This window comes from Poromitra crassiceps (assembly GCF_964638095.1).
Source record: "Poromitra crassiceps genome assembly, chromosome: 3".
NCBI lineage: Eukaryota > Metazoa > Chordata > Actinopteri > Beryciformes > Melamphaidae > Poromitra > Poromitra crassiceps.
The window spans coordinates 8,641,809-8,664,811 of NC_139625.1; the positions used below are offsets into that span (position 1 = coordinate 8,641,809).

At 43.6% G+C, this 23,003-nt stretch overlaps 2 protein-coding genes across 4 annotated transcripts in view; one reads left to right on the top strand and one right to left on the bottom strand.

Annotated features, from left to right (window-relative positions):
• Window positions 1–22,059, top strand: part of LOC310774090 (ubiquitin-protein ligase E3A-like) — a 50,004-nt gene extending 27,945 nt beyond the window's left edge. For 2 of the 3 annotated variants that reach the window (XM_083634151.1, XM_083634152.1), the window contains 6 exons: window positions 535–740; window positions 4,944–5,108; window positions 5,868–6,023; window positions 6,118–6,191; window positions 9,367–9,510; window positions 18,727–22,059. In XM_083634151.1, coding sequence (XP_083490277.1) covers window positions 535–740; window positions 4,944–5,108; window positions 5,868–6,023; window positions 6,118–6,191; window positions 9,367–9,510; window positions 18,727–18,847 — 866 coding nt within the window. In that variant the 3' untranslated portion in view covers window positions 18,848–22,059. Of the gene's footprint in view, window positions 1–534; window positions 741–4,943; window positions 5,109–5,867; window positions 6,024–6,117; window positions 6,192–8,922; window positions 8,999–9,366; window positions 9,511–18,726 lie in introns of those variants that run through there. The other variant, XM_083634153.1, reaches the window with a different exon arrangement.
• Window positions 1–23,003, bottom strand: part of LOC310774280 (putative ATP-dependent RNA helicase DDX4) — a gene marked incomplete at both ends in the record, with an annotated part of 249,099 nt that overhangs the window by 87,523 nt on the left and 138,573 nt on the right. The gene's annotated exons all lie outside the window — the stretch shown is intronic.

The following is a 23,003-nucleotide window of genomic DNA, read 5'->3' on the forward strand; positions in this document are numbered from 1 at the left end:
ACATTCATGTAATGTAGCAAATGTATTTATTTTTGTAGCCGTTGACGTAAATCCAAAATAAAGAGTTGTTTCCTAATTGTCCAGTGTAGTATTCATTTCTGGTATTGATTCAGAGTCACCGCCTCACTGTAGCTCAGGAGGTAGAGCGGGTCGTCCACTAATCGCTTTGGATAAAAGAGGTCGGTGGTTCGATTCCCGCCTCTTCCAGTCTGCATGTCGAAGTGTCATTGGGCAAGATACTGAACCCCAAATTGCTCCCGATGGTGTGCCAGCACCCTGCGTGGTAACCTGCTGCCATCGGTGTATGAATGGTTGAATGTACCTACTGATTGTAAAGCGCTTTGGATAAAAGCGCTATATAAATGCAGGACAATTACCATTTTACATGGCATGGAAAAGCCATTATGGATCCTTAAAAAGTCATGGAAATTTTTGAAATGTTACCTATGAAAATGTGTGGGAGCCCTGGTTTTAGGAGCGTGTTTACAGTGCTAATATGAGTGGTCTCTGTTCTCATGCTTTCTTGTCCCGTAGGCATGTTCACATACGACGAGCACACCAAGCTGTTCTGGTTCAACCCGTCGTCGCTTGAGAACGAGGGCCAGTACACGCTGATCGGTATCGTGCTGGGCCTGGCCATCTACAACAACTGCATCCTGGACGTCCACTTCCCCATGGTGGTCTACAGGAAGCTCATGGGCAAGAAGGGAACCTTCAGGGACCTGGCCGACTCCAACCCGGTAGGTCCCTCAACCCACACTGACTTCCTGACTGTGTTGTTGTCGTTAAATAATATTTACGACGAGGATAATAAATGGAACTTGTATAGCGCTTTTCAAGAACTCAAAAACACTGGGGGGGTTTGGGGGGTGACGTTAATGCACAGATAGCGGACAAAGATGACACTAAACATTACGGGGAGTGACGTCAGTGAGACAGACGGCCGATAAACAAAACGGAGACACACACGGATGGCTAGGGGGAGGGTGGGGGGACAAAGAGGAGGCGGTGCAGAAGAGATGGATTTTGAGGTGGGACTGGAAAACTAAAACTAAAACTGGCACATACAGACTACAAGATCCTCATCATCAGTCGTCAGTCTCTGTTCCTTTCACACTATACAACTGAGTGAGACTCACATGAGTCTGCCATAACCAAAGCTTCACTATGTGTGGTGCAGGTCCTGTACCAGAGTCTACCATAACCAAAGCTTCACTGTGTGTGGTGCAGGTCCTGTACCAGAGTCTACCATAACCAAAGCTTCACTGTGTGTGGTGCAGGTCCTGTACCAGAGTCTACCATAACCAAAGCTTCACTGTGTGTGGTGCAGGTCCTGTACCAGAGTCTACCATAACCAAAGCTTCACTGTGTGTGGTGTAGGTCCTGTACCAGAGTCTACCATAACCAAAGCTTCACTATGTGTGGTGCAGGTCCTGTACCAGAGTCTACCATAACCAAAGCTTCACTGTATGTGGTGCAGGTCCTGTACCAGAGTCTACCATAAAGCAAGCTTCACTGTGTGTGGTGCAGGTCCTGTACCAGAGTCTACCATAACCAAAGCTTCACTATGTGTGGTGCAGGTCCTGTACCAGAGTCTACCATAACCAAAGCTTCACTGTATGTGGTGCAGGTCCTGTACCAGAGTCTACCATAAAGCAAGCTTCACTGTGTGTGGTGCAGGTCCTGTACCAGAGTCTACCATAACCAAAGCTTCACTGTATGTGGTGCAGGTCCTGTACCAGAGTCTACCATAACCAAAGCTTCACTGTATGTGCTGCAGGTCCTGTACCAGAGTCTACCATACCCAAAGCTTCACTGTATGTGGTGCAGGTCCTGTACCAGAGTCTACCATACCCAAAGCTTCACTGTGTGTGGTGCAGGTCCTGTACCAGAGTCTACCATAACCAAAGCTTCACTGTATGTGGTGCAGGTCCTGTACCAGAGTCTACCATAACCAAAGCTTCACTGTATGTGCTGCAGGTCCTGTACCAGAGTCTACCATAACCAAAGCTTCACTGTGTGTGGTGCAGGTCCAGTGTTTCCCACCGGATTTTGAGAATTTGTGGTGGGGGACCGCAGATCCCCTAGGGGGGTGCGGGGGCATGCGCCCCCGCGAGATTTTTTTAAACATTTTAAAGTAAAATGCATGAATTTGGTGTACTTTGAGAAAGCTTAAGAGCAAAATTAAAAGGCTAGATCTATGAAGAACATGTCATCATTACTGTGCTGTGGGTTTACAATGACAAACTAAATTTCTCCCTATAGGTCAGCGATACTCAACTTGCTTTGCCACTTTCGTGTAATGATAGAAGGCGAGGGGCCAGTTAATAAACAAACAATATACATTTTTCTGTAGCGGATTGTATGTTTTTGGGGTGTCAGCCGGAGTTTAGGCTGACAGTGTTGTGCACACCGGATAGTTAGTTAGGTTAAGTTAGTTGGGTTAAGTACATACATAAGTGCCTGGGTAGCGAGCAGATGGCGGTATTTGACAATTTAGCAGCTAAATCATAGATTATTGAAAGATATTCCATATTCCAGACTGAAATGCTATAACAGAAGTATTGGCCAGAATGACATGAACATTTATTGGACACTTATTCAGCGGATATCTTGCATGTTGCGTTCAGGTGCACTGTAAAAAAAAAAAAAAAAAAATTTTTTTTTTTTTTTTGGGTCAACATCTTATTGTGGCGGTCCAAATATTATTGTGGCGGCCCGCCACAAATTCCTTTATGTATGGGAAACACTGCAGGTCCTGTACCAGAGTCTACCATAAAGCAAGCTTCACTGTATGTGGTGCAGGTCCTGTACCAGAGTCTACCATAAAGCAAGCTTCACTGTGTGTGGTGCAGGTCCTGTACCAGAGTCTACCATAACCCAAGCTTCACTGTGTGTGGTGCAGGTCCTGTACCAGAGTCTACCATAAAGCAAGCTTCACTGTATGTGGTGCAGGTCCTGTACCAGAGTCTACCATAAAGCAAGCTTCACTGTATGTGGTGCAGGTCCTGTACCAGAGTCTACCATAACCAAAGCTTCACTGTGTGTGGTGCAGGTCCTGTACCAGAGTCTACCATAACCAAAGCTTCACTGTGTGTGGTGCAGGTCCTGTACCAGAGTCTACCATAACCAAAGCTTCACTGTGTGTGGTGCAGGTCCTGTACCAGAGTCTACCATAACCAAAGCTTCACTGTATGTGGTGCAGGTCCTGTACCAGAGTCTACCATAAAGCAAGCTTCACTGTGTGTGGTGCAGGTCCTGTACCAGAGTCTACCATAACCAAAGCTTTACTGTATGTGGTGCAGGTCCTGTACCAGAGTCTACCATAACCAAAGCTTCACTGTATGTGGTGCAGGTCCTGTACCAGAGTCTACCATAAAGCAAGCTTCACTATGTGGTGCAGGTCCTGTACCAGAGTCTACCATAACCAAAGCTTCACTGTGTGTGGTGCAGGTCCTGTACCAGAGTCTACCATAAAGCAAGCTTCACTGTATGTGGTGCATGTCCTGTACCAGAGTCTACCATAACCAAAGCTTCACTGTATGTGGTGCAGGTTCTGTACCAGAGTCTACCATAAAGCAAGCTTCACTGTATGTGGTGCAGGTCCTGTACCAGAGTCTACCATAAAGCAAGCTTCACTGTATGTGGTGCAGGTCCTGTACCAGAGTCTACCATAACCAAAACTTCACTGTATGTGGTGCAGGTCCTGTACCAGAGTCTACCATAAAGCAAGCTTCACTATGTGGTGCAGGTCCTGTACCAGAGTCTACCATAACCAAAGCTTCACTGTGTGTGGTGCAGGTCCTGTACCAGAGTCTACCATAACCAAAGCTTCACTGTGTGGTGCAGGTCCTGTACCAGAGTCTACCATAAAGCAAGCTTCACTGTATGTGGTGCAGGACCTGTACCAGAGTCTACCATAACCAAAGTTTCACTGTATGTGGTGCAGGTCCTGTACCAGAGTCTACCATAAAGCAAGCTTCACTGTATGTGGTGCAGGTCCTGTACCAGAGTCTACCATAAAGCAAGCTTCACTATGTGGTGCAGGTCCTGTACCAGAGTCTACCATAAAGCAAGCTTCACTGTGTGTGGTGCAGGTCCTGTACCAGAGTCTACCATAAAGCAAGCTTCACTATGTGGTGCAGGTCCTGTACCAGAGTCTACCATAACCAAAGCTTCACTGTGTGTGGTGCAGGTCCTGTACCAGAGTCTACCATAACCAAAGCTTCACTGTGTGTGGTGCAGGTCCTGTACCAGAGTCTACCATAAAGCAAGCTTCACTGTATGTGGTGCATGTCCTGTACCAGAGTCTACCATAACCAAAGCTTCACTGTATGTGGTGCAGGTTCTGTACCAGAGTCTACCATAAAGCAAGCTTCACTGTATGTGGTGCAGGTCCTGTACCAGAGTCTACCATAAAGCAAGCTTCACTGTATGTGGTGCAGGTCCTGTACCAGAGTCTACCATAACCAAAGCTTCACTGTATGTGGTGCAGGTTCTGTACCAGAGTCTACCATAAAGCAAGCTTCACTGTGTGTGGTGCAGGTCCTGTACCAGAGTCTACCATAAAGCAAGCTTCACTGTGTGTGGTGCAGGTCCTGTACCAGAGTCTACCATAACCAAAGCTTCACTGTGTGGTGCAGGTCCTGTACCAGAGTCTACCATAACCAAAGCTTCACTGTGTGTGGTGCAGGTCCTGTACCAGAGTCTACCATAACCAAAGCTTCACTGTGTGTGGTGCAGGTCCTGTACCAGAGTCTACCATAACCAAAGCTTCACTGTGTGTGGTGCAGGTCCTGTACCAGAGTCTACCATAACCAAAGCTTCACTGTGTGTGGTGCAGGTCCTGTACCAGAGTCTGCCATAACCAAAGCTTCACTGTGTGTGGTGCAGGTCCTGTACCAGAGTCTACCATAACCAAAGCTTCACTGTGTGTGGTGCAGGTCCTGTACCAGAGTCTGAAGGAGCTGCTGGAGTACCAGGGCAGCGTGGAGGAGGACATGATGATCACCTTCCAGATCTCCCACACAGACCTGTTTGGGAACCCACTCATGTACGACTTAAGGGAGAACGGGGACAAGATCCCAGTCACAAACGACAACAGAAAGGTAGGCTGTGTCAATCAGAAAAGCACACAGTGCTGCAGGGGTGACGTATTTTTGTAGGCTTACCCAGAAGTCCCTGGACTTCCTGGTTCATAGGTGTAAAAGGCAATGGGATTTTTGTATCAGGATTTCAGTCAAATGCTTCAAAAGGTCTGTGGTTAACAAAATTGTATGAATGGTGAAGTTTGTGTTCAGCAAGATAATCTTAATATCTTAAATATCATAAACCAGGACCACCTTTATGACTTTTGAAGTGTAAATGTGTGTTGTTGTTTTTTGTGATTTTCAGAGAATGCTTCAAAAGTCATAAAAGTGGTCCTCATTTTTGTAAACTTTTCTTAACCACAGACCTTATTTCATGCATTTGACCGAAATCCCCACACAAAATCCCATTGCCTTTTAGACCTACGAGCTGGAAGTGCTAGCGTCCAGGACTGGACTCATTTCCTATAATATAGGAATGAGTCCAGTCCCGGTGGTGAATTGACAGTGACCTGAAATTCAGCATAGTTCTAAAAAGCCATAGTTCTGACAATAATATACAGGGTTCTCATGCTGGTTTGCAATAGGATGAGAAATTCACATTTTTTCATCATCATTTTGTAGTAGTAGTAATAACATAAAAAAAACAAATTGTGTTTTCCATGAGTTTTGTCAAGAGCTGGAGGTGGCACGGAATTTAACGGGTGGCCACCTCCAAATTCTCGATGCCGAAAAAACCCCTGATGGAGATTGTGCCTGTGTTTATGTGTGTTTGTGCAGGAGTTTGTGGCTCAGTATGCAGAGTATATGCTGAACAAAAGTGTGGAGAAGCAGTTTAAAGCCTTCAGGAGAGGCTTCCACATGGTCACCAATGAGTCTCCGTTGAAGTACCTCTTCCGGCCAGAGGAGATTGAGCTACTGATCTGTGGAAGCAGGGTGAGCTGTGTTGGCAAACATGTTTATATATTAACGGTTCATTTGAATATTTAGCAGAATGTCCTCCAACACTCTGTCCTGCTCGCACCCACAGAACCTAGACTTCCTGGCACTTGAAGAAACGACAGAATACGACGGTGGTTACAACAGAGATTCTCGAATCATCAAGTAAGAAACTGTGTGTGTGTGTGTGGGGGGGGGGGGGTATGAACACCTTTCTGAAATGTGTGGCCACGGTTTGCTACAATCCACCAGAGTTGCAGTTCATTGGATAAAAACTAACTTGCTTTCCTCACATTCCACTTAACTGAAAGATTGCTTTACAAAATGAGTGTCTTTTTCTTTTTGTGTGAGAAAAGTTTGTGAATCTAAAACGGCCATATGGCAAAAATGCAGCTTAGACTAGTCCATGCCTATAGAACTTTAAGCCCTGTTCTATGGCTTAGACTAGTCCATGCCTATAGAACTTTAAGCCCTGTTCTATGGCTTAGACTAGTCCATGCCTATAGAACTTTAAGCCCTGTTCTATGGCTTAGACTAGTCCATGCCTATAGAACTTTAAGCCCTGTTCTATGGCTTAGACTAGTCCATGCCTATATAACTTTAAGCCCTGTTCTATGGCTTAGACTAGTCCATGCCTATAGAACTTTAAGCCCTGTTCTATGGTTTAGACTAGTCCATGCCTATATAACTTTAAGCCCTGTTCTATGGCTTAGACTAGTCCATGCCTATAGAACTTTAAGCCCTGTTCTATGGCTTAGACTAGTCCATGTCTATAGAACTTTAAGCCCTGTTCTATGGCTTAGACTAGTCCATGCCTATAGAACTTTAAGCCCTGTTCTATGGCTTAGACTAGTCCATGCCTATAGAACTTTAAGCCCTGTTCTACAGTATGGCTTGGACTAGTCCATGCCTATAGAACTTTAAGCCCTGTTCTATGGCTTAGACTAGTCCATGTCTATAGAACTTTAAGCCCTGTTCTATGGCTTAGACTAGTCCATGTCTATAGAACTTTAAGCCCTGTTCTATGGCTTAGACTAGTCCATGCCTATAGAACTTTAAGCCCTGTTCTATGGCTTAGACTAGTCCATGCCTATAGAACTTTAAGCCCTGTTCTATGGCTTAGACTAGTCCATGCCTATAGAACTTTAAGCCCTGTTCTATGGCTTAGACTAGTCCATGCCTATAGAACTTTAAGCCCTGTTCTATGGTTTAGACTAGTCCATGCCTATAGAACTTTGAGCCCTGTTCTATGGCTTAGACTAGTCCATGCCTATAGAACTTTAAGCCCTGTTTTATGGCTTAGACTAGTCCATGTCTATAGAACTTTAAGCCCTGTTCTATGGCTTAGACTAGTCCATGCCTATAGAACTTTAAGCCCTGTTCTATGGCTTAGACTAGTCCATGCCTATAGACCTTTAAGCCCTGTTCTATGGCTTGGACTAGTCCATGCCTATAGAACTTTAAGCCCTGTTCTATGGCTTAGACTAGTCCATGTCTATAGAACTTTAAGCCCTGTTCTATGGCTTAGACTAGTCCATGCCTATAGAACTTTAAGCCCTGTTCTATGGCTTAGACTAGTCCATGCCTATAGAACTTTAAGCCCTGTTCTATGACGTAGACTAGTCCATGCCTATAGAACTTTAAGCCCTGTTCTATGGCTTAGACTAGTCCATGCCTATAGAACTTTAAGCCCTGTTCTATGACTTAGACTAGTCCATGCCTATAGAACTTTAAGCCCTGTTCTATGACTTAGACTAGTCCATGCCTATAGTTGATTGATTGATTTATTGATTTATTACGGTGTCATGCACATTGCGGTGGCCTACAAGACACACAGAGAATACAGCAGTAAAAACAATATGTATAGAAGTATAGTATAGATAGAAGGTAGATTTTGGTCGATTATGTTGAGCTGGTCATTTTAAAAGTCACTTGCAATGCAAACAAGTGTGGGCACCCCTCTGCACTATCCACTCATTTTGGTGATTCAAGACCATTTTCCACATTTCGAGAATTGTTTTTTGAAATGCATTGCTATAATATACGTTCTCTATAAAATATATACAGGACAGTATATATTAGGGCTGTAAAAATTTGCCCAAAATTATATTCAAATATTCCTTCTAAACCAGGCACGTCCAAAGTCCGGCCAGGGGGCCAGATGCGGCCCTTTGATCGATCTTAAGTGGCCCTCAGCTCGTCTCTCAAAATATACTATATGTGGCCCCGCCTCCACACAGTATTAGTTAATCAAGCAAGTTCATTAGCATTTTTTCCGTTCACCTAATGATTTTTTTTGTTTAGAGTCTAAACAAAACATTCATTTGAATATATTCGAATACTAAATACTAAATTCGAATGCTTTTTTTCTCCATACAATGGCAAACCAATACAACCAGAGAGATTACATAACTACCTGGTATATTTATTTCAACAAACATTTACTTTTTATTTCAACATAAACATTGTTTTCCATATTTATTCAGTCAGTACTAGTACAGTAGTAGCCTATGCTTTTGTAATGTTTTTAAATAACCAGGCAAACTGTTTATGTTTTTATGTTTTTTTTACCTTACCTGGTTAAATGTAAAAATATATAATAATAATACATTTGAATATACATTTTACATATTTCATATTCAAATGTTCTTTTCATTTTTGAATATTCGAATATAGAATATTCTTTGACAGCCCTATAGATGTTGTTGTCATTCAGTATTGAAATGTAGAGAATCCAGTTTGTTAAACTGTTATCACTTTGTAAATCAAAGTCTCAAGTAGGGATGTTCATCAATTATCGAAAATCGATAATTGATCGTTAAGGATTGGAATCGATCCTGTGGCATTTGGATCGATTTTGTTATTATAATTTTTTTTTTATTTTTTTTTGGACTAGGTTTGGGTGGAATTCGTTCCTCCTCGCCCCACTCCATTGCACAGCCGACTAACGTGAGGTGGAGCTTCATATAGTCTCTAGTTTTCTGGCTGGGCACGGGCCTTTGTGCCAACAAAACTGTTTTAAACATGGGGAATTCACACCGGCATGCGCCGGGGACAGCAGTGTTGGAGGGGAGACACATTGAAATAAAGAGTTCATTGAGGAGAACACGTTGTCTTTCGTATTTTCTGCCATAGGCATTCATTTTGTAAAAAAAAATATATATATAGAACATTTTCTAAGTATTAATATGATCGATAATCGATCGTTAATTTTGACCGATTATCGATTTTGGAAAATTTTCAAAATGAACATCCCTAGTCTCAAGTTACCTATGTATGTGGCAATGTTATAAGCCATATTTTCAAAACGGGGCCGTTTGGTGTGTTTGCATTTTGCTAGGGAGTTTTGGGAGACATTGCACTCATTTGGCGAGGATCAGAAGTGTCTGTTCCTGCAGTTCACCACTGGCACTGACCGGGCACCTGTGGGTGGGCTGGGCAAGCTGAAGATGATCATTGCCAAGAATGGCCCGGACACAGACAGGTGAGACGCGCCCCCCCTCCTCCCCCCTCCCCCTGGCTTGTCTGTATAGGGTGAAGTCTGCACAGTGTGACATTCCAATAAGTCTGTGGACAGCTAACCAAGTGTTTAAACATGTACATTTCATTATTGTCAATGTCCATAAGGCAATTACAAGTTTGTCTTTGATTTCCAAAACACTTGCTGTCCTTTTGGAAAACAAAGTCCGTCCCTGAAGGTCATGAAGCTGCAGATCCAGTCTGTATAAAATGAAATCATTTGATTAACCAAATGTATTATCTACTATTCTTCATGAAGTACCATAATATGTTTTTTTATTTTTTATTGAGCATTTTGTTAGCCTGTGTAACTTTTTTCAAATCGTTAATATTCCATTTTTGCAACAATGTCTCATTCAACCCCCTTAAAGGAAACATTCTTTACACCCTGGACCTTATTTCCAGCTTTAAATTGGATGTTTAAGTCACCCTGACAACTTTGGTTGGATTAGCATCAACAGAAGTGATCATCAGTTTGAACTGCGACCTGAAAACGAGGCAAACAATGCATGTGAATATATGTCTTGTAAATACCTTATTTTCCGACACACCGCGGCTCTTATGCTTATTATATCAGAAAGAGAAGGAGATGAGAGCGATCTAACATACCTCTGTGCTGCCGGTGTGGCACAGCCTGCTCTGTTTGCTGTCCATCACATAGGTATTCCCGGCTGTTGCTTATAACCCATATATGACGTTATTCCATACGGGCGGCCATTGAATTCAAATGAATCGTCTATATTCTCTAAAACAGATAAATATCATCCGTGTATATCATGCTAAGCTACATAACGGCTAACTACAGTGAGTGAACCCTGCAAGTCACCCGGATGTACTACTTTTCTTCTTCTGTTCCACCATAAAACCAAACAGAAGGCTTGCAAACGCGCAGAATGTCACATCCGCCAAATTTGCCGGGAAATCTTGACCAGCGACCAGCAGAAATATCCTGCAATATCTTTGCAATAAGTGAACGCAGAGAGACACGACTGGGCTCATTTTTTAAGTTTCGTAACGGGGCGTTCACCCAATGGTCATAAAAAACACTTTGTGAACATTTATTTCCCCCCCAAACTTACGGACCTTTAACACTTTCAGTGCCACGGCCCTTGGGCAAAAGGTTGCTTGCTGTGCCACATAGGCCGCAATGCATTTTAAAACAGTCATATAATTTTTTTAATAATTACTATGTAAACACTGAACACGCACAAATAACGATAAGACTCTCTTCTATCACCTGCAAAAAAAAGTTTATTGATCCCATTTTCCGTTCTTTAGTTATGAGCCGGAGAAGATAGCTTGATTGAAGCAAAAACATCCCTTTTTTTCTACGAGCTGAGATAATGAGCCTTTTGTGAAATTAAACATTTCAAGCACATCACTGACTCTGAAGCTAATTTTCTGATGTCTGGGTCTGTCTGGGTGAAGTGTATGCTGCTCTGCGTGCTCCCCCCCCCCCCCCCCTCAACTGCACACGCCTCCTGGGTGTGTCTTATGTGTCTGGTGGCTCTCAGTCTCTGCTGAGTTTGCTGCGCACACACAGTGAATGGTGCGCGACATTCAGCTTTTTGGTTCCGCGTGTGTTTGTCACGGGCTGGCATGCTTCCAGTTCGGAATAATAAGGCTGATTATGTGAATGTGCTGTTTGCAGCGTACATGGAGGTGCTCAGTTGTGACAGCGGATGCTGCTGCTGGGGGCACAGCTGGCGTTGTGCTCGTTTATGGAGGCACGTCGATGCATACGGACGGATGCGATGCGATTTCCTCATTTTCCCCAGTGACTATTTCTGTGTGTTTGGCTCCTTTTTCTCTGATCAGGAGAGTGCTGTCGCCACCTAATGGGTTTGTAAAATAGGTTATCGACCTCCAATAGCTACAATATTGTTAGAGGCGACGTAAGAAGCTTAGATCGACACCCCCCCGTCAAAAAAACAATTTGGAGGTACTGACGCCATTTGGCGTCGCTGGCACTGTACGGTAAATTTCTAATGACGCCATATGGCGTCGCTGGCACTGAATGTGTTAAGCAGGTTCCTCCCTGTTGTTTGGAGCAGCAGATGTCATTCATCGAGGCTGATTACTGCATTCACACTGAACTGTAATGCTACCACTCAGTGGGCGTGAGCCCGCAGTGACTTCTGTCTCTGTGACATCACGTGCATTAGGGCTGTGAATCTTCACTGGCCTCCCGATTCGATTCGATTACGATTCATCTGTCAACGATTCGATTCGATTCGATTAAACGATGCATCACGATGCATCGCGATGCATCTTAAATCGATGCATCACTTTTTCCGCAATACATGATTTATTTTTTCTCACTTTCTTTTTTCTCACTGTGTGGCTACTTTTAAAATAAAAGTGCATTTGGAATTGCATTGTATTATGATCCATAATTAAAATAAACAACTGCATGTACTTACATTCTATTTTATTTGATTATAAAAAAAAAAAAAAAAAAAAAAAATGTAATAATCGATTTTTGATATTTGTTAATCGATGCAGAATCGTGCACGTCCGCATCGCGATGCATCGTATAATCGATTATTTTTGACACCCCTAACGTGCATACCCTCAATAGACCCTTTTCACGGGGGCCATGTTGTGTCGAAAAGGCAGAATAAACACAGGTGCAAGCAAAACACTAATGAGGGTTTCCAAATTCCAATCATGGAAGTTTGAAACCCTCATTAGTGTTTTGCTTTCACCCGTGTTTACCCTGCCTTTTCGACACAAAATGGCCCCCGTGAGAAGGGTCTATTGAGTAAAGCTACATCTAAACTTTCTTTGACTGCTCTGGAGGTTCTCTGCAACTTGATTAGTCCTCCACCTGTAGCCGATTCAACTCATTAGCCATGATTTAGAAGTAACGGTGGGGTTGAATACTTGACATCAACACAATACATAAAATACATCAATACATAAATATTAATTTTTAAAAAATTACTTGAATAAATAAGTGATTTCTGTTTTTCATTTCCGTCATAAGTAGGGGTGGGACAAAATATCGATACTCACGGTATCGCGATATTTCCACTTGCGATACGTTATCGATACACTGGCACCAAGTATCGATATTTTATTAAAATATGCAAGATCTCGAAACTGATTCCCCCACAGCCATTTTGATAAACCGAGTCCTAGGGTTGTCAAAAATATTGATACTTAGGTACTTACTCGATACTAAACATTTTAAACGGATACTATACTCATTTTCTACAGTAGCAAGTTTATCGATGCCAGCAGCGCTCCCTCTGCCTCCTCCACAGACACACACAGCACCGCAGCTGTTAGCTACATTAGCTAATCCCACTACTGCTGCTGTAACCACTTCACCAACACCGGGCTCAAAATGCCAGTGTGAGTGACCAAATGTTTCACTTGTTAACCAGTCGGAGTGACGCTCTTTCCAGTAACATATTGGCTTTGAAATCTGTTGATACATGGACCCGGCTTGTAGATTGCAGCTGAATTTAACGTTAAACGCATTGCCGGTGGAGGTACCCGGATGTAGCAGACAAAGTATTGAAGGCAAGAGACGAAGCCTGTGTTGTTGTTTTATTATGCCTCCGCCGGCGAAGCCAGGCCGAAGGCATTATGGATCCGGGTTGTCCGGCCGGCCGGCCGTCCGTACGGATGTCCGTCCGTACGGATGTTTGTTAACGCCATATCTGAGGAACGCCTTGACGGAATTTCATCAGATTCGCCTTAAACATTCACTTAGGCTCAAGGATGATCTGATTAGATTTTGGTGGTCAAAGGTCAAAGGTCAAGGTCACTGTGACCTCTCGAACGCCATTTTCAAGCTTGTTAACGCCATATCTGAGGAACGCCTGGACGGAATTTCATCAGATTCGCCTTAAACATTCACTTAGGCTCAAGGATGATCTGATTAGATTTTGGTGGTCAAAGGTCAAAGGTCAAGGTCACTGTGACCTCTCGAACGCCATTTTCAAGCTTGTTAACGCGATATCTGAGGAACGCCTGGACGGAATTTCATCAGATTCGCCTTAAACATTCACTTAGGCTCAAGGATGATCTGATTAGATTTTGGTGGTCAAAGGTCAAAGGTCAAAATCACTGTGACCTCTCGAACGCCATTTTCAAGCTTGTTAACGCGATATCTGAGGAACGCCTGGACGGAATTTCATCAGATTCGCCTTAAACATTCACTTAGGCTCAAGGATGATCTGATTAGCTTTTGGTGGTCAAAGGTCAAAGGTCAAGGTCACTGTGACCTCTCCAACGCCATTTTCAAGCTTGTTAACGCCATATCTGAGGAACGCCTGGACGGAATTTCATCAGATTCGCCTTAAACATTCACTTAGGCTCAAAGATGATCTGATTAGATTTTGGTGGTCAAAGGTCAAGGTCACTGTGACCTCTCGAACGCCATTTTCAAAATTGTTAACGCGATATCTGAGGAACGCCTGGACGGAATTTCATCAGATTCGCATTAAACATTCACTTAGGCTCAAGGATGATCTGATTAGATTTTGGTGGTCAAAGGTCAAAGGTCAAGGTCACTGTGACCTCTCAAACGCCATTTTCAAGCTTGTTAACGCCATATCTGAGGAACGCCTGGACGGAATTTCATCAGATTCACCTTAAACATTCACTTAAGCTCAAGGATGATCTGATTAGATTTTGGTGGTCAAAGGTCAAAGGTCAAGGTCACTGTGACCTCTCAAACGCCATTTTCAAGCTTGTTAACACGATATCTGAGGAACGCCTGGACGGAATTTCATCAGATTCCCCTTAAACATTCACTTAGGCTCAAGGATGAACTGATTCCATTTTGGTTATCAAAGGTCAAAGGTCAAGGTCACAGTGACCTAACAAATGCCATTTTCAAGCTCGGTAACGCCATATCTCAGTAACACATTGACTAAATTTCTTCACATTTGGCTCAAATATCCAATTCTGCAAAGAAACGCCTTGATGCAATTTCTTCCAATTTGGCTCCAACATCCACTTGGACTCAAGAATGAACTAATGGCGGAGGCATAAGTCCGCGTTGCGGTCGTTCTAGTTACAACAGCGCTCCCACCTTGATGTTGCAGTGGAACCACTGAGGAGAACAATCCAGACGTCGTCAGTTCTTATCGATTTAAGTTCTTTGGTGCAGAATTGTCGAAGTTATCCTGCTTTGCTACTGCGATTGGTCATCGATGAATGACACAGACAGCAACCAGTCTGTGCTTCAGTGAATCAGTGGGGATAGCAGAGCGTCCAGACCCTAATGAATGATGATTCATTTGGAATGGATTAATTGGGGTTGGTTTAGGCTAAGAGGCACACTGTGACTGATGGCAGCATAGCCTACACTGCCATTTATAACTGAATCCTGGACATGCAGAGCAGCTGTTTGGGCTGTCTTGGGCTACACTCTGAGCATACTGGGGGCAGCAGCTCAGCTTGAGGGAGGCTTTGGAGGGAATTGTAGCCTACATGAAACATGAAAGCTGGAACATCCCCACCCCCCACTAACTACTTTTTACAAATATACATACAATACAATTCACTTGGTCACATACAATACAATTAAAAAATATATTGTGAATATATGCCATTGTTCTCTTGTTTTAATAATAATAATAAAAAAGACGTGTACCGTAAATTCCGGACTATAAGCCACGGCTTTTTCCCCGTTTTTTGGCCCCTGCGGCTTATATAACGGTGCGGCTTATCTATGGATTTTTTCAGAAAAAATAAAAAACGGAATTCTCTCTTCTTTAGCACTCTTTCTAACTATAAATCCACTTCTGTTTTAATTTCCTCTCTTGCCCTCTTTTCACCACACCGCGGACACTGTGTGCACTGTAAAAAAAAACACAGGTGGTGTTGTGTTATGTTGTTTTGTTGAAATGTTAATAAATGGGAGCTTCCTCAAACAGCCATCTCTTTCCCGACAATCCCCTCTGTGCACGAACCCTTACATATGGTAATTAAACATTAAAACACAATTAAAAAAAAAAAAAACATTAAAACACCCGCGGCTTATAGTCCGGTGCGGCTTATATATGTAACAAACAGGCAATTTTGCTGCTGCGGCTTATACTCCGGTGCGCCTTATAGTCCGGAATTTACGGTAATTTTTCCTCCGTGGTATCGAAAATGGTATGAGTGAGTGAGTGAACTCTAGGGGTGTCAAAAATAATCGATTATAAGATGCATCGCGATGCGGACGTGCACGATTCTACATCGATTCACAAATGTCAAAAATCGATTATTAAAAATATATATATATATATATATAATGGAAGTACATGCAGTTGTTTATTTTAATTATGGATCATAATACAATGCAATTCCAAATGCACTTTTATTTTAATAGTAGCCACACAGTGAGAAAAAAGAAAATGAGAAAAAATAAATCATGTATTGCGGAAAAAAGTGATGCATCGATTTAAGATGCATCGATAATCGTACTCGAATCGAATTGTGAGGCCAGTGAAGATTCACAGCCCTAGTGAGTTCATGTCAATTCTGCTAATAAATACATAATACCTGCTTCTTGCCTTTTAGGGGTATTTTTTTCTCTTCAGTTACACAGATATCGTGATGTATCGTAGGTTAAATTTCTTCCAATATATCGATTATCGCAGAATCGCTGTATTGTGATAATATCGTTATCGAGGGCCAAGTATCGTGACCGTATCGTATCGTGAGTTACTCCGCGATTCCCACCCCTAGTCATAAGTGTGCTGGTGTGCTGTGCTACAGGTTCAATGCTAAATAGATTATAATCTATTTTGCATTTAACCTGCAGCACTACAAAATGGGGAAAAATCAAGGGGGTGAATTGCTTTGTAAAGCTGTTGTATATCCCTCCTATATGCATATACATGCATACCTCCTACACATGTTTCCTCAGATTTCCTTTAATTTGATGAAAAACCTACTAAATTGTTTGCTTTATTTATTTTTAGTAGTTTGGTATTCCACCTACCATAGGTACTTGGGCATAGGGTCAGATTTGTGCCAAAAGACAAGTGAATTTGCATTGTGTTCTGAATGTGTGTTATTGGTGAAATGCAATGCATTTGAATCTGAATTTTTAAAAGTTACATTTGTGTTTATCAATATTCAGTTCCAGTTTAGTTGAAGCGTTCTACTATACTGGCTTGGTGAAGAAGCTGCTGGTTGTGTAATGTTAGGCCAGGCCTAGTCTCAATGCCAGACCCATGAGAGTTCTTATGCTGATACACTACGTTACTGCATGCTGCAGATCTCTCTCTGGGTCTGATACACTGTTACTGCATGCTGCAGATCTCTCTCTGGGTCTGATACACTACGTTACTGCATGCTGCAGAGCTCTCTCTGGGTCTGATACCCTACGTTACTGCATGCTGCAGATCTCTCTCTGAGTCTGATACACTATGTTACTGCATGCTGCAGAGCTCTCTCTGGGTCTGATACACTACGTTACTGCATGCTGCAGATCTCTCTCTGGGTCTGATACACTACGTTACTGCATGCTGCAGATCTCTCTCTGGGTCTGATACACTACGTTACTGCATGCTGCAGAGCTCTCTCTGGGTCTGATACACTATGTTACTGCATGCTGCAGATCTCTCTCTGGGTCTGATACACTACGTTACTGCATGCTGCAGATCTCTCTCTGGGTCTGATACACTATGTTACTGCATGCTGCAGATCTCTCTCTGGGTCTGATACACTACGTTACTGCATGCTGCAGATCTCTCTCTGGGTCTGATACACTACGTTACTGCATGCTGCAGATCTCTCTGGGTCTGGGACACTTTCCCTCAGCCGGCTGGTTATGGGAGAGAACCGTTCACTTGGTCAGTGATATGCCAGTGTTGGATTCAGTCCTCCCCAATCTGTAACAACTTTGCGATCAGACGACACGGGAGGCGCAGCCCATTTTTCGAACCGCTCTCTCATCGGTGCTACGACCTGTCACTCAATTTCAACCCGCCTCCAAAAACCAGCAGTGGCTGTGAAGTGACACAGACTCACTTATGTAGTATGCGGAGCGCAGCGATTCAACGTAATATTTGAGTCTGGGGAGAGACTAGGCCAGGCCAGATACATACGGTAAGTCCTCCTGAAACAACCATGCATTAAGGCTTGTTTTAAGGAGCACTCTGCCCTCTTGTGGCTGAAAACCAAATAGAATCATCCAAACATCAGGTGGGTGGCTAAGACATCCTGGGTTCAGGCCTGGCCTGGGTTCTTTTTCACACCAAGATGTAAACTAGTCACCTTTAGGTGACAGTCGCCTTTTTCATCCTAAGATAGGAGGATTTCTGAGTGGTTTTATGACTGCCCTGGTATTTGCCACCTTCTTCACTAGCAATGACTTTGCATCCCTGTTCACATCTCTCTTCTGTGTCCTGCCTCTCTTTAATTAACCAGTAAAGGCAAAAAGAAAAATCCACATCCCAGTAGGGCTGTGACCTTTTCCAAAAATCAAGTTCGACCAAATTCGAAATTACACAATTTCTTTGTATATATTCAAAGTTAATATTTAAGTCCATAAGCAATGTGCGGACATAGGTGGGGGGGGGGGATCTCGCTTACTGGAGCCAGCCTGGAGGATATGGCTGCAGCTGCGATAGTGTTTTTCTGCCCTCAAACTGGTTAAACTCCCTATATTCTTCATCAGAGTGGCTCATTGCGCGCTGTACACTTAAACGTGCGCTAGTTCTGCACAATCACTCGTAGCTGTCTCCTTCCTTGGCTGTTGACATGCTTTTCCGACCGGCTAGTTACTTAGCTTAGCTGTTAGCTACTTAGCTTAGCTGTCAGCTCCTCTCTCGCCCTCTCGGTAAGATGTTAATGTTCATGTTAACGTTATGCATAACATTACTGTATATCTGCGGGAGTGGGAGAAGTCTCCCGCTAGTGTTGATGGTCCAGTGTGATGGCAGAGACACTGGGGAACGTGAGTTTGTTTATTTGCGGTGTAACGTTCATTCGACGAGGAAATCCGCAACTTAATTTTAAAGGCACAACAATGGCTCGTTAAAGTGACGCTACCGAACTTGGGGAACTTCCAACACGCAACCGTTTTTAACAAAAAGTATGGAAATAGTATCGAAATGTCGGTATACCGTGCAACACTAATGCAGTGATGATGACCATGTGGACGACATGGTGCATCCCTGGTTTGTTGGCGGTGGAAGTGACTGATTGTGTTGTCTCCCGGCAGGTTACCCACGTCCCACACCTGCTTTAACGTGCTGCTGCTGCCAGAGTACAACACCAAGGAGAAGCTGAGAGAGAGACTGCTCAAAGCCATCACCTACGCCAAAGGCTTTGGCATGCTCTGAGCCCCCCCCAAATCTCACACACACACACGCACACACATCCCCGCAAAAGGACTCCTTTTCAGAAAGCCCCCCCTCCCCCGTCCTTTATCGGAAATGATCTTAACGATGACAAAACCCACACAACATAAAAAGAGTTGAGGAGAAACCAGTCCAAAAAAACGAAACGGATGAAATGGTTCAAATGACTGAGCGCTCTCTAGTAGTCCTTGAACTGCGCAGGCTGCATCGTCCCACATTGCTTGGTGTAAGCACAGCGATCTCATACCATCAAACTAGCCACACACCCCCCAGCCCCCCCCCCCCACATACACACTGTCTTCTCTATTGTTTCTATGTACAGAGAGCATTTTTTTTCCTTATTTATTTTAAGGTTGAAATCGGTTATTTTTCATGCCTGCCTATTGTGATGGGAAGGGGTGGATGGGGATGAAATCGTTTGAATTGGAACAATACATAAACAACAACAATACATAAACAACACATGTCAAACTCCGCCTGTGTCCACGTAGTCCTAAACTCTAGTCCACTCTTGGCACTTGTCCCAGTTTTAGACCGTTTGAGTAGCCTTTGGTTACTTACTCTAAATCAAGAGCCCTTCCCTTCCCGACCACTCAGCTCACAACCATTGGTTCTCTTTCTACCAAGTCCATTTTTTCATCAAAATAGGCATTTCGAAAGTCGCTGTCATTTTGTCCAAAATGGCACATTGTCAAATAGCTTCTTGTTTTTTTTCTTCTTTTATTTTGTTTGCCATTGGGAACACCGCGGGTTAGAGTAAAGAGCTGTGTAAGTGCACTTAGACATTTTCAGAATGTTTTTTCTTTTTCTTCTTGTTTTGGCCACAAGTTGCCGTGATTGTTTCGAAGCGTTTTATTTCCACATTATGTCGTCCTGTGTTGACAATTCCCAATAAAAAAAAAAACTGTATTTATATCTCAGTGCGGTTGGAACCACAATACGCTATTGTGCGTCACCTTTTTGGAGGATTCACACATTTAGACCAGTCACTGATAAAGGGAGAGGGACCTGGGCCTAGACAAAGTGGCGGGGGACCTCCACACGGAGGTGACCTCAGCAGCGGAGGTCGGTGTTGTAAACGCCCCGTGCGGTTTGCCCAACAAGCAGGAAATCCCGCCCACGGTCGCTGCTCAGGTTAGCCCCCGAGCTCCAAGGCGCCAGGCAGCCCAGTCGCCGCGGCTGCTGAGGTCACTTCCGTGCGGAGGGCCCGCCATTTTGTCTGCACCCAGGTACGCCGCGTCGACACATTGCCAACTGTCACTGACAAAGCTTTGGTTCCTGTGATCTTGTGCCCATTAAGTCTCTCTCTGGAAAAGTCTGTTGTAAAAGTACTTTTTGTTTTGCTCATACTGATTTGGAATACCAACTGTGAAACTCCTCCCCTTTCAGCACGAGCAGTTTCTTTCTTGTTGTTGTTGTTCTGGACAGTCGAATAGGGTTGTGATCACTGTTTAGAAGGACTTGAGTGATGCCTACATGCTGTCCTCACACAGGTGTCTCAATACTCTGCGTTGGCTGGCTCCCTCCTACATGTCTCAATACTCTGCGTTGGCTGGCTCCCTCCCACATCCGCTCTCATCTGCATGATACTAGATTCAACAACCATTCAGCTGTTATTTAACCAGGCAAGTTGACTAAACATGTTGTTTTTTTTATATCAGTCTAGGGGAGTACAAGGGGGAGGAGGTGGTACGCTTTCATACATTCAAACCAAGAATGTGTCTGTTAACTGTTGGTCAATGAGAAGCTGCTTTGGAGCAGGCGGGGGGGGGGGGGGGGTTTAAGTGCCTTGATCATGGGCACCTCAATGGTAGTTGATAAAAGGGGGTTGAACTGGTGGCCTTTAACTCAGAAGCTTGAGTCTGACCATGAGGTTAGCAGCACCTGCCCAGGCAGCCATGTGCTGGGCTGCAGGAGGCGTACTGTAGAAGCAACACCATCTCACTCCCAACTGCTCAAGATACTGACGTCGGGTCAGGAACCCTCGCCGTCCAAGACATCAACGGCGCAGGCGAGCCGACCACTAGTCATGTGACGACAGTACCCTGTCTCGTCAGACATCGACGTAACGGGCAGCGCAGCGGTCCTTTTAATGTAACGCAACAACTTGCCGCTGGGCCGACTCGGTGGTCCCACCTGGGTGTCTGCCAGCCTGGCGTTTAAAAAAAAAAAAAAGGAAGAAATGGGGACCTCACAGCACACAACTTAAAGTGACGTCAAGGGGATCCTGAACAAATGTCACTATTTGACAAGGTGGGACAAGAGGGATGTGGTCCAGACTATTGAAATACTGCTCAGTCTCTGTGTGTGTGATGTTAGCTACAGTATGCCACTAAACCAAGGTGTTCAGGCCTCTGCTATACAACAACCCTGAGCCAGCCAGCCATCTCTGTTATACTGCTTCTTTTCTCATGTCTTTTGTTTCAGACAGACCTGGGCAAAAAGAGGATTTAAGTGATTTTTTTAATTATGTTTTAAGCCTACCTGGTGCCATGTGGGTAGTTATTGCTGCAAAGGACAGTGCAGCAGAGTGCCAGAAAGTTTAAACAAAAGACGAGAACGTTTTGGAGAATCAATGTGTACGTTTGTGGTACTGACGAAACTTGGCATTGTGGTATTTTGCAGTAAAGCCCATCCACGTGGAACCATGTGTGCAGTGGAGCCAGGTCTGCTTTCAGCCGTCTATCATTACAACCCCTTCTCATTCTGAGGGCGTCGGATACTGCCGCTTTGTCGCGCACCTCGTGTGCGGCATGTCGACGCACCTCGTGTGTGCCCCCCCCCTACCCGTGCCTCACCCCAACTCATCACGTGACTTTTGCCTCATCCCAACCAGGCGCGTTCGTGTCTCACACTGAGGCGCCGGGGTACCGTGCAGCGTCCGGCACCCCATTGATTCATGCACACGACTGCGTGACAAATGGCAAGATTTGACGGTCGGAATGAGAAGGGTCCGATCATGACTTTGTTTTGTTCTGCTGGAGATGCTGTTCTTCTCCCTCAACTAGACTTGTACAAGGACTCTAGGCTAGGGCCTCGTGAAGGGCAACATGTCACACTGATATCAGGAAGGGAAGCAGTTTGTTTGTAGGTTGGTTTCAATCAACAGTTACATTTGAAAAAGAGACAACATTGATGAAAGGCTCAAAAGTATCAAGTGTTGTGAAAACATGCTTAATAAAAGTGACTGCTTTTTTCCAGCTCGTACGGCCTCACAATCCTGATTTGAGTCTCTGGTGTCGTCCTCCTTTTGTTTTAGGATGAATCACATCCACGTTCAGCTATATTGATAATGTAATAAGACCCACAATGCACATCATGAAATCATTCATCCATCTTTTATTATGAACGTGAAAATAATGTCACAATTGAATATTTTTGTGCGTTATTTTAGCAGAGGCTTGCCTTCACTGCGAAAGGCTTCTCACCATTAACTGTGGCTTAAAATCAGTCTATTCTGTAAAGAGATCCAGGAAGCATCACTTAGAATTAACAGTGTTGCTTTGGAAATTAGTTTATTTGTTTTGCAGTGTTGCTTTGGAAATGACTTTTTTAACCGTGTGTCACTCATAAATAATCACACACACATTGACATTTTTGTCCCATTGACTCCCATTAAAAAGTGATTTTTTTTTCCGCTTCTAGCCATTTCAGCATAAAATCATGCATTCTATCATCTTATACTAACATTATAGACTTAAGACATCAATATAGTTTTCACCAATGCCAAACATGAGGAATTTGTAGGAAATAGCCAAAACTACAAATGTGAAGCCTTCAGTCCAGGATGAATGCCTAACATGTAAGTTATTTTATGCAAACATGGTTGAAAGTAAAAAAACAACACTTGGTATGTTTTTGATTTAATTTATTATGGGTTTACAATGGGGAAATTGCATATAATTGATCTCATGCCAAAAATGAGAAAATTGCTCCATCTGCTGGTGGTTGATCAAAACTATAATTTGACAAAAAACTCCACAAAACAGAACCTTAATGTATTTTTGTCGCCCATAATTACTCCCAGCCAAAACTCCCAATTTTGGCTGTCATGTCAATGGGGGACAAAAATGTCCTTAATGGTTTGATTGTATTTTGAAAACAGTGTATTTTAGACATTAACGTGCCCAGTTGAAAT